Source organism: Macrobrachium nipponense, chromosome 36 (assembly GCF_015104395.2).
Source record: "Macrobrachium nipponense isolate FS-2020 chromosome 36, ASM1510439v2, whole genome shotgun sequence".
In the NCBI taxonomy this organism is placed as follows: domain Eukaryota; kingdom Metazoa; phylum Arthropoda; class Malacostraca; order Decapoda; family Palaemonidae; genus Macrobrachium; species Macrobrachium nipponense.
Window position 1 is genome coordinate 49905831 of NC_087220.1, and position 15845 is coordinate 49921675.

A 15845-nucleotide genomic window follows, 5' to 3' on the forward strand; every position below is an offset into this window, starting at 1 on the left:
AGGAATCCGATGGGAAAGTTTTTCCGTTACTTCTACAGCCCATAAATTCACTATCGGCAACCTTTAGACTGGCTAAAATTAAGAAGCAGGCAGCTTATGAGCTAGTTGTGATCTTGACTTCAAGGGAGCAAGTACTGCGGGGGCCCCCTCCCTCCCCACTTCTCTCTCTCTCTACAACATGATGTCTTATTATATATTTGCTCAACAGGGGATGCTGTTGGTTTTAGTCCTTATCTTTCAAGATAGTATGAGCATTCAAAAAGTTACTGCATCTTTGATCTCTGTAAATTTACATAAATATTTTACAACAAATATACTCAGAATTTGTTACTGATTTTAGTTCTTATCTGTTTTTGATATTGTATGAGCTGTAATTATAATTTTACACAATAAAATAAATTTATGAAAAAAAATTTATAACTTAGTAAAAACTTGTAAAAAAGGCCCCACGTGGGGTTGTAAATAGTCTTTTTCAACTTCTCGGAGAAGGTAGGGAAAATTTTCTAAATTTTTTTTTTACACTTTTTTCATATCTTCCTCTTTCCATTGAGTGTTTTTTCTTAAATTGGCTGACCTCAAAGTATACCCAACCTGGGGTGTGTATATTGATTTTTTAGCCAGGCTCTTAGGGGTTAACTAGCCAAATTTTACCACTATTACTGCTTCTTATAGCACTTCCCTGTTTATCATTATGTATACACCATATCTAGTAAACAAGTGACTTGTCTTTTTTGTCTTTCCATGTCATTGCTGTAACGTAAGAATGGCTCTCAGAATCTGAAAATGAATGTTTGTTGTTATTTTCATCTTATGAATTCAATGGATCTTCACAAATATTGCTATTATTTTCTTTGCCTGTGGAAGATAATGATATGACAAATATAAGAATGTATTTTGGCAGGTATTTGGGACATTTGACACTTGAAAATTCAATATAAAAGTAAACAGACACTATGCCATCTATTGAGAAAAATGCAAACTAACTGCTTGCTAATGGGAGAGAAAAGACAAAAAATGGGAATGCATCAATGGATAATTATAACAAGGATAATAAAAATAACTATGTATATTTCTGGGTATAGAACCAACATTCTCATAATTGTAAAAAAGTACAAGGCAAACAGTCTACCCAGAATGGTAAGGGAAGGGTAAAGCTTGTATGTTGGACTCCAACACTGCTGTTGGAATATTGCCCTTACTTTTGAAGTTTTTTCTTTGTCTCCCTCCTAAATAGGATAGAAAATAAGATCATTCCCTTGATCAGTGCTCCCAGTCCAACTCCATCTCCCCATCCTCTTCCTTTCAGCTGTAAGATGGCTTCTGTCACTTTTCAATAAGTAAATATTTCAGTCAATGCTATTTTGAACTAAAGGGGAGAACTTATCCTCATCTCAGGCTGTGTCCAGTGCTCTTTATTTACAAAAAAAAAAAAAAAAAAAAAAAAAAAAAAAAAAACTTCCCTATAATGCATGTCAGCAGGTACTGCTGTTTACAATACAGCAAATTGACTATTAGCAAGTAATGTTGTTTACAATAGAGCAAAATTGACCAAGTGAGAATTGGTATACTGTTGATAGAACACATATGATGCATTCGTGTCACATAAAGGAAAAATTACTTATAAAAGAATTCACTAATAAATCCGTTACTGCCAATTCCCAAAAAACTCTCTCTCTCTCACACACACACACACACGCATACACAACTTTGCAGAATTTCTTTAAGAGTTAAAATCTCTTACTCCATCTTTTTTCAACCAACTTAAACTTATGCACCTTTCTGAAACATTTTCCTCCCATAAAATCATCTCATTATCATTGTATCATGTGTACATAAAAGAAAAACAACCTCACCTCTTCTGGGTACAGGTAAGCATCAGGTCGCACAAGCACTTTAAGGCACTGGCTGTCTCCTCCTTGGATGACTTCCTTGTAGTCTCTCTTGACATTTTTACAAACTCGTACCTCGAAGTTACTCTGGCTCACCACTTGACTAGTGGTCCTGCAGAACACATTTTGCAAAAAAAAAAAAAAAAAAAAATTAACACCTTAGCATTTAGTTGGACTTTTATTTTGTGATGATCTATTACTTTGAAATAAATGCAATAAAATTACTGTACACCCTTGTGAGTCTTTGCAAATAGCTCATTCAGCACTGAGAATGCTACTGACCACACCAATGCGTACAATACCTGACTCTCACAACAAACGTAAATTAGACCTTTGGAATGCAAAGGAACTTCATTTAGCAAATTTAAAACCTATGATAATAATCACTTAATGGGAGCTTTCATGTTTTAACTAATTTAAAATCTCTATATTTTGACCTTGATTACATAAAATTTTGAAAACAGCACTTCAAAACTAACAGCATAACACATTACACTTTGGTCCACCAAGAAACCACTGAAATCAAACATAGCACCAAATCTAACTCTCCCATAATGGCATAAAGGATATTGCACCAATGTTCCCTTCCTGGATTTTTTTCCCCTGATAAGAAACCCACCAAACTTCTATTCTATGCATTGCACCATCTTTTGAATACTGTTTATGCACTGTAACCATCTTTTGAATACTGTTCCAACTCCAAAAACAAATTAACTTTGAAAAAAAAGGAAAACCTATGAGTTAGTAATGATATTATCAAAAGTTGGGAGAAATCCAGAATGCATATTAACCAAGAAATTGGTAACTTTTCTATATAAAACAATAGCTGTGCTTGGAAAAATGGTAAACAAAAGAATTCTTAATAATATTAACAAAATAATCTTAACTAAAATAAAAAATCATCTATTACTCACAAACATGACAAATTTTAGAATAAGTTTGAATTTTTCATAGCTAAAAAACCTTCAGTCTTAACAATAGGATATTTCAAAGTACAGCAGGTAAACCGGTTAATACAATCAGAGATTGTAAGCAAGGAATCTTCGAAGTTTTAGTTCTGAGTGCACTGGTGTAAAAGGCTTTAACAACTTTATCCACATAAGAGCAAATGAATAAAGGGTCGAGAGAAATGGTTCTCACACAAAATACAATTCCATTTCCTTTGATCTCTATATAATTAATGCTTAAAAGGCAGACTGCTAAATATTTGCAATCTCTACAGCCCAACAAGATCTGGTTGCATTATTAAATAGTTTATATAAAGTGTATAGCCTGTCTTTTAACCTACATATGGCTAAATTCCCTTATGAAAAAATATAAAATAACATACGTATAAACTTACGGATCCAACAGCTTGCACACAAGTTCCATTTTCTTTCCATTATTTTTGTGACATGAATTAAGGCAGATGAAAGTGACAAAAAAAATGAAATTTGACATCTCAACCATGTCCACGTGACCAATGACCATATGGGCAGTAGGATGGCCATCTTCATCATTCCTGTACATGACAGGGCTGCCACCAATAGAAGAGATCAGGAAATTAGAATTTCCATTATCCTTTTGATGAAGTCGGCATGGATTCACCGGTATGTGTTTGTATTTCTCTTCTGTATATCTCATGCATATGGTCACAATCTGGTTTGCCTTAGCTCCTCTCAAGCAAAACTTCACGGGTTCGTCGTTCTTGGTAGCAATTTTGGTCGACCTTATCTGGAAAGAAAACCAGCATAACAATATCAACATTCTTCAAAACAATATTAAAAATCACTAACAAAATTACGAGGAAAAAGTTTATTTTCCTTACCAAATAAGGCTGATTCCTTTTCTTCTCCGATTCTATTGGAACAAAAACTGGGCTATTATCCGATTCTTCTTGGATAAATTCCATCATTTCTCTGAGTCCTGCATCATCTTCAAAGTTGGAATACTGATTCTGAGGCTCATTAACACTCCTTGCTGGTGGCATGGTAATAGTTACATTGCATGGTTCCGGTTGCCTTTTTTCACTCTGAACATTCTGGAAAATAAAAATAGCGTTAATTAAAATCTACGAAGTTTATACAACTTAAAGTCCACTGATCATGATTAGCCATAATTCATAACTTAAAGTCCACTGATCATGATTAGCCATAATTCAGTGTTGAATTCTCTGAAGATGTCACCAATGAAGTTTTGAAGGTGGAATTAGAGGATTAACCAGAAAAATCAACCTTTGAGTGATCGCACATGCTTGTGCACCTTTGATTCACTGGCAGAATGACACTGGTGGCCTCATTCCTTTGAGTAAGTCTCGTAACAGCCAAAATGAGGGGACTGGGAGGAGGGTATATGTCATAACATGTACAATGGAGGCTTGTTGTTCATGGACTCGAAAGTAATCAGCAACAATACAATTAATAGGAGAATATGAATAATCTCCAAGAATGAAAGATAAGCATTAGGCGTTAAAAGATTTATGAAATTCAATTACAGTACACAGTCAGCCAATGAGCTGACTCTTCCAGTTGTACTTCTTCTCCCTCCATTTTTCAGACTTCAGAAGATACTAATGGACATTTGACACTGAATTCAGAATCATTTTGACCGATGGGTTTATCATAAAACAAATGAACTTTCATTGTAGTTTGCAAAAACTTCATACTAGAAGCCTACTGTTTTGTATAAAGTTCATTTATAAAAAAACAGTAGGCGTTTAGTATGAATGAAAAATGATATTTTTAAACTACAATAAAGTTTTGTACATACTTACCTGGCAGATATATACTTAGCTATAGTCTCCGACGTTCCCGACAGAATTTCAAATCTCGCGGCACACGCGACAGGTAGGTCAGGTGGTCTACCTTACCCGCCGCTGGGTGGCGGATGTACGAACCACTCCCGTAAGCTTGTCAGATTTTTCTCTTCCACCTGTCTCCTGAGGGGAGGCTGGGTGGGCCATTAATCGTATATATCTGCCAGGTAAGTATGTACAAAACTTTATTGTAGTTTAACAATATCATTTTTGTACATGAACTTCCCTGACAGATATATACTTAGCTGATTGGCACCCTTGGTGGAGGGTAAGAGACAGCTCAATAATACAGGTAAGACGGGAAACAACTAATGTTGTAGGATATAAAAACCTTGGTTCTCACCTTTTCAGGATGAAGACTTCATAGATACTATCTCTGAGTCTGCATTGCCTGGAGAGCTACAGCTAGGACGTGACCTGATGCTGAAAGACTCTCGGATCTACCACTGGGATATGTGATCCCCTATTGTGGTAGAATCCAAGTCGGATGCTGTTAGAGGGACCTTGTCCGCTTACCTAACAGATCCTTACCACTGATTATATATTGTATAATTGTTATGGGTATAGATAAGTGTGATTATATATTGTATAATTGTTATGGGTATTTTATGCATTGTTGAAATATGGTGGGTGTCCTATATATAGACAACATGTGGTAGATTCTAGAAGGTGTCTGTTGATGTATTTAAGTTGTGTTGTGACGTCATAGGCTGTGACGTCATAGACAAGATGGCGGCGGCGTCGGCAGGATGTAAACAATAACACGGGGCAGTAGAAAGCACGTGTTGGTGGTGTGTGGTTGGTAGGGGAGAGCTCTCTGTCTGGTAGGAGTTTGTTTTTGGGTCGTAAGTCTTGTGGTGCTGGTGTTTTAAGGTGATTTCTGGAGTGTACTGGTGATGGAGAAAGCGTACAGGTGGGTAGATTATTCATTTTTATAGAGAAAGAAAGGAGTTAGGCTAGGCCAAAATTCAAACTGGTACCAGAGCGTGGTTGATCAAAGATGCCTGGATCCGACAGTGAACAAAGGGAGACTACTAGATGGAGAAGGGAATGTCCTAGGTTTAGCGGGATACAAAAAGAATACAAAGAATGGAAAGGTCAAGCCGAAGATTGGCTATTGTTGTATGGAGAAGATACAAAATACCCGGCGATAGAAATGAGAATGAGCTTAAAAGGGAAAGCCCGAGAGCTAGTGGAAGCATTAGATAAAGATAAACTTACTGGTACAGAGGGTCCAAAGTTAATCCTAGAGAAACTAGATAAAGCCTATCTAAAAGACTCGGTAATGGAGAATTACGGTAGAATAAAAAGATACCTTCTAATAAGAAGAGAATCTAGTGAAAATATGGCGGACTATTTAATTAGATACGAGAAGGCAGCATCTGAGTGTGAAAGAGCAATGGGGAAAGGCGCGCTTGAAGGCGAAGTCAAGGGGTATCATGTAATAGAGCAAGCAAATCTCACGGAAAATCAAAAACAAATGGTATTATCGGCTTGTGGGCAAGAAAAGCTAGAGTACGGAACAGTGTCGCAAACAATGAAAAGACTATTTGAGGGATTAGGGACTAAAGAGGAACGGGAATGGTGGGGTTCGTCAGAAGGCAATGCCAGTTCTGGGAGAGGGAGGGAAAACCAAAGATATCGGGGAAGATGGAACCGAGGAAGGGGTGGTAGAAATCCTATAAACAAAGAAGGGAAGGTAACAGTATGTGCAATATGCAGCTCAGAATGGCATTGGGCTAGGGATTGTCCTCAGAATTTTCATAATAGGAAGAAAACTGAAACAAGACTAGAAGAAAATAAGGTAAAAACAGAAAATGGGACAGAAGAAGAAGAGGTTTATGTAGGAGAAGTTAATAAAATAGTGGAAGCATCATGGGAGGTGGTTGATGCAATTTTGGACACAGGGTGTAAATCAACAGTTTGCGGGGAATTGTGACTAGCACGTATTGTCATGGATTTGAGTCAGGAAGAGTTGAGGAGAATGAGGGACACTAGGACAGAGTCTAATAAAGTGTTTAATTTTGGTGAGACATCTTATAAGTCCAGAGGAATAATAGAAATACCTGTGATACTAAAAAACAGAAAGTTTTATTTGAAGACGGAAATTCTGCAAGGTGATATACCCTGGCTGATAGGTAAGCAAACCATGAGTAAAATGGGTATGACCCTAAATTTGAAAGAAAATTGTGTCATAGTAGAAGTATTAGGGGGAATGAAAGTAGAGTTAAGAGAAGACGAACAGGGTCATTTAAGAGTGCCTATAAGGAGGAGGAAGGTAGAAGAATTATTACTGGAGGGTTGGAAGGGAAAGAATCCGAGGGAAATTAAGAACACAATGAAGAAATTACATTTACAGTTTGGTCATGGAAGTGGAGATAAAATATGGAAGCTAACAGAGGAAGCACAATGGAGTAATGGGTTAATCGAAAAAGAAAAAGAGGAAATAAGAAAGTTACTAACGGAACTGATTAAAAATTGTGAGGTTTGTAAAAAATACAAAAGAAACCCCGCCAAACCGGTAGTAGGCTTTTCTTGGAGTAAAACGTTCAATGAAGTTGTAGCGATGGATGTGGGAGAGATAGAAGAGAGAAAGTTCTTGGTAATAGTGGATATGGCAACGAGATATTGTCAGGCCTGTTGGATAAAAGATAAGAAACCAGAAACTATAATAAAGATACTTTTTGAGTGCTGGTTTGCTATATTTGGAGCACCCTCCAAAATATTGTCAGATAATGGGGGAGAATTTCAAAATGAAAAAGTAAGGAGGATGGCAGAGAATGGAATATTAAAGTATTAGCCACAGCATCAGAATCTCCGTGGAGCAACGGATTATGTGAAAAGACCGTAGGCATGATCAAGGGAAGTGTAAGGAAGATGATGGAGGAAGAGGAAGTAGATTGGTCCCTAGCTTTGAAATGGGTAGTGAGTGCTAGGAACTGTTTAATGAATAATGGAGGTTTCTCTCCAACCAATTAGTATTTGGAAAAAACCCTTCACTGCCTAACCTAATAGGAGAAGAAAGTTCTAGTCCTGCAAGCAGAGAAAAAGGGATGGAAGAGGGTATGGTAAGGGACACACTGAATGCAATGCACAAGGCCAGAGAAGCATTTATAAAAATGAGTCCTGTAATAAAATAAGAATAGCGCTAAACAAAAACATCAGAGAACATAAATTTGAAGAAGCAGTGGTAGGAGATGAGGTATTCTATAAGAGGGAAAATGAAAATGAATGGAGAGGACCTGCTCAGGTAGTGGAGTATCGGGGAAAACAATAATAGTCAAACATGGGGATTCTTTAAGAGAAGTAGCTAGGATACATGTGACAAGGATTCAACGACGATCACCAGATACAGAAGAGATATTGGCTAGAATAGATAAATCCCATGGGGTGAAAGGTAGGTCAGATGGCCCAAATGAAGGGAAAGTAGATTGGCTGGAAGGAGAGGAGATAATGGGTGAGAGAAGGAATGCAGACACAGAAGAGACTATAGAAAGAGAGGTGATAGAGGAAACAGTGGAAGATAACGGGCAAAGTGGGTCAATAGAAAGCGAGTTAATGGAAGAGATACCAAAATTCAAAAAGGGAAATAGAGTTAGGGCTATAAACAATGATACAGGACAAGTAGAAGAATGGACTATTTTAGGTCTTGCAGGAAAAGATCAAGCCAAGCATGGGCTGATTCGTACAATATACGAGACTCACAGTCAGGTGACAAAGGGTGGGTTAACTTGAGGGATTATAGTCAGGTAGAAAAAATTGAAGATGAAGAGGAGGTGTTGCTGGGATTTGAAAATGGAAGCTAAAGAAAAAGAACTTCTAAGTTGGAGAGATAACCAGGTATATGAGGAGGTAAATGATGTTGGACAAAAAGCTATATCTACAAGATGGATAGTAACTGAAAAAGATAAAAGGGGGGGAAAGGATATGTAAAGCAAGATTGGTAGCTAGAGGGTTTGAAGAAGAAATGGCTGAGTGGGAAAAGGATGCTCCCACATGCAATGCTGAAATTTTAAAATTCTGTCTAACCATAATAAAGGTGAAAAATTGGAATTGTTATACATTGGATGTCAAAACTGCATATTTACAAGGTGACGAGATACAAAGAGAAGTGTACTTGAAGCCACCAAGGGAAGATGGTTGGAGGGGATTATGGAAGTTGAAGAAAACAGTCTATGGGCTCAAGGATGCAGCAAAAGCATGGTATTGTAAAGTGGTGAAAGTAGTGAAGGAGCTTCAAGGTGAGAGAAGTAGACTAGAACCTAATATATTCTTTTGGAAAAAGAACAATAAATTGGAAGGCATTTTGTGTACACACGTAGATGATTTTGCTACGGAGGAACTGAAGGATTCTTAAAGGAAACGATTGGGAGATTGAAAGGGAAATTGCAAGTAGGAGAACAAGAGAGTAAAAGGTTCAAGTATATAGGAGTAGTAATAGAGCAGAAGGAGAATAGATTTTCCCTTAATCAGTGGCAGTATATAAATTCCATAAGAGAACCAGAGGCTAGAAGATATACGGGTAATAGAGTGCTAGAACAAAAAGAGTTAACAGAGTACAGATCAGTGGTAGGACAGCTGAATTGGGTATCACTACACACGATGCCAGAAATATCATATGATATTAGCGAATTAAGTAAAGCATTTAAAGAAGGAACAACTCAGGATATGAAGAAACTTATTAAAATTGTGAGAAAAACTAAGAGCATGATGGGCGAAGTTACAATAAGTGAGATGGAAGAAGAAAGGGTTTATTGGGAAGCCTATGCAGACGCTTCATTTGGAAACATAGAAGATGGCCATACTCAACTGGGTTATATTATTTCTTTGACAGATGGGAAGAGGAGAAGTCCCATATGGTGGAAGTCTAGGAAATCCAGGAGAGTGGCAAAATCCACCATTGAGGCTGAAGCCCTGAGTGTTGGGGAAGCTGTAGAAGGATTGATATATTTCAAGCATTTGTGGGAAGAGGTAGTAGGAGGAGAAATTTAGAAGCCTTGGTTAACACTGATAGTAAAACACTAATGACCGCCATCAAATCGAGCACTGGTGTAAGTAGCAAGAGATTAAAAATAGATATTGCTGCAATAAGGGAAACCATTGAATCCGGGGAAATAAAGGAGGTGAGATGGATAAAAGGAAAGGAGCAAGTGGCTGATGTATTAACTAAAGCAGGAGTTTCAGGGGAATGTATTAGAAATTATGTAGAGGGTAAAGAGTTGGAGGACGAAGGAAATTAAGAGGGGAATACTAGGTTAGGAAACAGTCGGAGGGGAGGGAGAAAGAGATAAGTGTGATTATATATTGTATAATTGTTATGGTATAGATAAGTGTGATTATATATTGTATAATTGTTATGGGTATTTTATGCATTGTTGAAATATGGTGGGTGTCCTATATATATGACAACATGTGGTAGATTCTAGAAGGTGTCTGTTGATGTATTTAAGTTGTGTTGTCATAGTCTGGTGACGTCATAGACAAGATGGCGGCGGCGTCGGCAGGATGTAAACAATAACACGGGGCAGTAGAAAGCACGTGTGGTGGTGTGTGGTTGGTAGGGGAGAGCTCTCTGTCTGGTAGGAGTTGTTTTTTGGGTCGTAAGTCTTGTGGTGCTGGTGTTTTAAGGTGATTTCTGGAGTGTACTGGTGATGGAGAAAGCGTACAGGTGGTAGATTAATTCATTTTTATAGAGAAAGAAAGGAGTTAGGCTAGGCCAAAATTCAAAACCACTACCTCTGCAAGGAGCCAAAACCCACCAGACCACCTAACCAAAATACAAAGGGTTAATATTACGACAAAAAGAGGTGCCTCCTGCAACCTCTTTCAGACAACCAAAAAACAACAATATAAAATATAGGGTAACATATAAAGAAGTTACACAGGATAAGTTTCAGCTCCCTGCCCCAGCACCGAATCCGCCGATACGGAAAGTACGAAATGACACCGAAGGCGAAGCATTTATCATATGTGATTTTTACATCACGTAGGTAGTGGTTTGCGAAAACCGATTGGCATCTCCAAAAAGTCGCCTCCATCAAGTTCCGCACAGACATATTTTTTCTGAATGCAAGCGAAGTTGCGATGGCTCTCACCTCGTGAGCTTTCACTTTCAGTAGTTTAAAATGTTCTTCCTTACAAGCAACATGTGCCTCTGTAATAAGGCTTCTCAGAAAAAGGAAAGAGCATTCTTCGACATGGGCCGAGTGGGGTCCTTTACAGAGCACCAAAGCACATCTTGATTCGCCTTAAGTTGTTCCTTCCTCTTAAGGAAATACTTCATAATTCTCATAGGGCAAAGAGTTCTTTCAGGCTCTTCCCCTACTAGAAAAGATAAACTACGAACTTCAAAGCTCCTGGGCCAAGGCCGTGATGGGTTTTCATTCTTTGCAAGGAAATTTGGAAGAAACGAACACACCATAGAATCTTCCTTAAACCCTACATTGCCCTCAATAGCTTGGGAGCTCACTCACTCTCTTAGCTGTAGCAAGGGCCAAAAGGAAGATAGCCTTCTTCGTCAGATCCTTGAAAGAGGCTAAGCTAGGAGGTTCGAATCTAGACAATCCAAGGAATTGTAGAACTACGTCTAGATCAGTTTGGTACCACATGAGGACGCTTAATGGTTTCAAATGATCTAATAAGATCATGCAAGTCCTTATCATCGGATATCTTTAAGCCTCTATGCCGAAATACCGCCGCCAACATACTGCGGTATCCCTTAATAGTTGACACAACCAGATGACATTCTTCTTTGAGGAAAATAAGGAAATCCGCAATTTGGGTCACAGAGGTACTGGAAGAGGAAATGTTCTTCCTCTTGCACCAACGTCTGAAGACATCCCACTTTGACTGGTATACACGCAAGGTGGAAGGTCTCCTCGCTCTTGCGATTGCTTTAGCAGCTGTTGCTGAAAAGCCTTTCGCTCTGACCAAACTTTGGACAGTCTGAAGCCAGTCAGACTGAGAGCGAGGAGAATTTTTGTGGTACCTGTCGAAGTGGGGTTGTCTGAGTAGATCGATCCTTAGCGGGAGTGATCTTGGAAGGTCCACCAACCATTCCAGTACCTCTGTGAACCATTCTTGGGCCGGCCAAAAGGGAGCGATTAAGGTCATTCTCGTTGAATCGGACTCTACGAACTTCTTGATGGTTAGCCCCAGGATCTTGAAGGGGGGAAAAGCGTAGACGTCGAGTCCGTTCCAGTCCAGAAGAAGAGCATCTATTGCTAATGCCTCTGGATCCGATATCGGAGAGCAGTAAGGATCCAGCCTCTTGTTCTTTGACGTGGCAAAGAGGTCTATGTGTGGCCTGCCCCATAACTTCCACAGGCATACATCCAGATGAAGGGTCCACTCTGTGGGAAGGACCTGATCTTTCCTGCTGAGGAGATCTGCTCTTACATTCCTTCTTTCTCCCTGCACGAACCTGGTGAGAAGCTTGATTCCTCTTTCTTCTGCCCACAGAAGAAGGTCTCTTGCTGTCTCGTACAGGGAGAAGGAATGCGTCCCCCCCTGTTTCCTGATATATGCCAGAGCTGTAGTGTTGTCCGCGTTGACCTGCACTACCGATCTTCTGACTTTGGGCTCGAAAGCCTTCAGAGCCAACCACACAGCCATCAACTCCTTTCTGTTGATGTGCCAGGCTACCTGGTCCCCCACCCAGGTACCTGACACTTCACTGGTTCCCAGAGTTGCACCCCACCCCGTGTCCGACGCGTCGGAGAACAACACCAGGTTGGGGGTCTGTGATTGAAGAGACAGTCCCTTCGCAAAGAGGTTGGGATCTGTCCACCATAAGAGATGTTTCTTGATGTCCTGGGATAACGACAGGGAGAACGTCAAATCCTGAGAACGACTCCTCCAATTCGATGAAGAAAGAATTGGAGCGGTCTCAGGTGCAACCTTCCTAGGGAAACGAATTGCTCCAGCGAGGAGAGCGTCCCCAGCAGACTCATCCACTCCCTCACTGTGCATACTTCTTTCCCTAAGAAGGTTGTTACTCTCTCGAATCCTCGGGCTATCCTTTCCTGCGACGGAAAAGCCCGAAAACTCAGAGAGTTCATCTGTATCCCGAGATACACACACTCTTGCTCGGGAATTAGTGACGACTTCTTGAAATTGACGAGAAGTCCCAAAGCCTTCGTCAATTCTAAAGTTACTTGTAAGTCCTTCAAACAACGATCTTCTGAATTGGCCCTTATTAGCCAATCGTCGAGGTACATGGATATCCTCACCCCTTTCAAATGAAGCCATTGAGCCACATTCCTCAAAATCCCTGTGAACACTTGAGGGGCCGTCGAGAGGCCGAAACACAGAGCCCTCCCGAACTGAAAAATTTTCCCCCCCATCATGAATCTGAGAAACTTCCTCGAGGAAGGATGGATCGGTACGTGGAAGTAAGCGTCCTGTAAATCCAAGGAAACCATCCAGTCCCCTGGACGAAGTGCTGCCAGCACTGATGAAGGCGTTTCCATCGTGAACTTCTTCTTTTCTACGAAGAAGTTCAGGGCGCTTACATCCAACACCGGTCTCCATCCCCCTGAGGACTTCGGAACTAGGAAAAGGCGGTTGTAGAAGCCCGATGAATGATGGTCTGTCACTAGTTCGATAGCCCCCTTCTCCAGCATCTGATCTACTGCTAGATGGAGAGCTTGATTCATGATGGGGTCTCTGTACCTGGCCGTCAGTTCCCTTGGGATGGTCTTCAAGGGAGGTCTTTCGACGAAAGGGATGAGGTAACCTCTCCTCAAAATAGAAAGGGTCCAAGGATCCGCCCCTTTTTGGGCCCAGACTTCTGCAAACTCTAAGAGTCTGGCGCCCACCCACCGTTGTTTGAAGGACTTGCAAGTTATTTGGGGGCTTTAACAGACTTGGGCGAAAGTCTTACCCCTTCTTGAAGGTCTACGACCTCTAAACGTAGAGGTTCTTGATGAAGACGCCCCTCGAAAGGGTTCTCGAACACTTGCTTTTTCCTTCTTAGCCTTGGTAGGGAAGGAAGGGCGAGGTTTTCTTGCCGACTGTGCCAAAAGGTCCTGGGTGGCTTTGGCCGACAGTGATCTTGAAATGTCCTGCACTCGATGTTTAGGGAACAACTGAGCAGACAGAGGAGCAAACAGCAAAGAAGACCTCTGGGCATGGGAGACAGACTTCGTTAAGAAGGAACAATAAACCGACCTCTTCTTCACGATCCCGGCCCCATACAGGGAGGCGATTTCACTCGCTCCGTCTCTTACCGACTTGTCCATACAAGACAAAACACACATAAGATCTTCTGGGGCGAAATTGACTCTGGCACTTCAATTTTCTTGGCTAGGACTCCCAACGACCAATCAAGGAAGTTAAATACTTCTAGCACTCTAAACATGCCTTTGAGCATGTGATCCAATTCATTCATTGCCCAAGTCGTCTTAGCAGAGTTAAGGGCAGTTCTCCTTGTCGAATCTACCAGCGCCGAAAAATCCGAATCAGCCGAAGACGGTAGACCCAATCCTAAGGACTCTCCTGTTTCAATGACCAGAAACCAGCGCGTCCTGATAACTTCGAAGGAGGAAAAGCGAACATCGTTTTCCCCGCTTCTTCTTTGTTTGGCAAGCCATCCAGGAACCAAAACTCCTCAGTGCCTTCTTCATAGAAAGAGTTGGGCTTCATCCTCACACAAGAAGAACTCTTCGCTGTCTTCGCCGTTGAAAAAAGTGAGTGAGGAGAAGGAGGAGCCGTAGGAGAAAGGGAATCCCCAAAAACTTGCAAAAGTAGCTCTGTAAGCTTCTTGTAAGAAGACACAGCAGCAGAAGTGTTCGGTTCCTCATCCGAACCTTCTAGGACGTCTTGTCGAGGCGAGCGCGGAAGATCCTTAGGTGACGAAGGGATCCTAGTAGGAGTTGAGCGAGAGGTTGGACGCCCTCTCTTAGAAGAGTTCACATCCACTGGAGAATGAAGAGAAGATCTGGGATGCCTACGATGAGACTCCCTCTTCGAGGTAGACTGAATCTCAGCCGAAAGGAGAAGAGAGGTAGGGCTCCTACTCCGAGAATCCTCGGAAATATCCACAGGGCGCTTACGAGGAGGCGAGCGCCTACTATACTCTTTGCGCCTATCCCGAGGCGAGCGGCTGCCAGGAGAAGAGCGCCTATCGAGAGCAGAGCGCTTGCGCGGCTCTCCATACCTGTCCAGTTGCGTACGATCAACGGAAGTTCGACTGGAAGGCGAAATGCGCCTACTAGGAGAAGGCTGCTTGCGAGACTCTTGACGTCTAACAAGACGGGTAACATTCATAGAAGGCGCTTCAAAGCTAACGAGCGCCTACTTGGAGAAGGGCGCTTCCGAGATTCCTGTTGTCTACTAAGAGACAAAAAACGGTCAGGAGAAGTGCGCCTAGAAGCGGGAGAGCGCCTACACGGAGAGGGCGCTTGAAAGACTCTTGTCTGCCTCGAGGAGAATAATCAGAGTATGACGCCTTAAAAGAGACGAGCGCCTACTAGGAGATCGATGTGCAGTAGGCTCTTGGCGCCTACCTTGCGGGGAGCGGCTAACAGCAGGCCGTCTATCATGCACACGAATCCATACCAGACTCTTGATGCCTGTCAGGAGAGAAGTCACGATCCGACACTCGAGGAGAGTGACATCTGGACGAAGAACGCCTACTTGCATAAGGACGCCTTCTAGAATCTTGAGGCTGCTGAGGAGAAGTCTCACGCGAGGGAGTTGAAGAAATAGCGTGATGAGCAGGTGCAGTGCGCTTACCGGAAGCGGGAATCCAATCTGGAGAAAAAACTTCTTTCTCCATAGAGCGTCCTACCGATGTTTGGCGCCTTGAAGTCGAAAGAGAGCCAGGCGAGCGAGGGCGCTCACGCGAGCCCCTACCTTCATATGAAACCTCCCCATATGAAGGAGAACGCCTAAAACGAGGAGAACGATCCTCTGAAGAGCGGCGCCTAGATCTCTTGATTGGAAGAGAAACGTCCTTCTTCCTACGTGATCTAACTGCTAGAGAGTCTGCTAGCGCCGTGATCTGAGCTTGAAGTCCCGCGAGTACTCTCGTAGGCGAATCTTGTTGTTCTTCCTCGGAAGCAGGCGCTGAGCGCGGAGCGCGAGAAGAAGAACGCTCACAGGATTTCTTGGGTTTCTTCGCCTCCACCGACGATTCTTCCGGGAAAACCTCCGGACTA

The 15845-nt window shown here is 41.6% G+C and overlaps 1 protein-coding gene across 4 annotated transcripts in view; it reads right to left on the minus strand.

Annotated features, from left to right (window-relative positions):
• The window catches only part of LOC135203624 (longitudinals lacking protein, isoforms J/P/Q/S/Z-like), a 49863-nt gene that overhangs the window by 6620 nt on the left and 27398 nt on the right, over positions 1 to 15845 (minus strand). For all 4 annotated transcript variants that reach the window (XM_064233458.1, XM_064233457.1, XM_064233459.1 and 1 more), the window contains exons 8-10: positions 3697 to 3909; positions 3232 to 3602; positions 1854 to 2001 (exon numbers count right to left, since the gene is read on the minus strand). In XM_064233458.1, coding sequence (XP_064089528.1) covers positions 1854 to 2001; positions 3232 to 3602; positions 3697 to 3909 — 732 coding nt within the window. The remainder of the gene's footprint in view (positions 1 to 1853; positions 2002 to 3231; positions 3603 to 3696; positions 3910 to 15845) is intronic.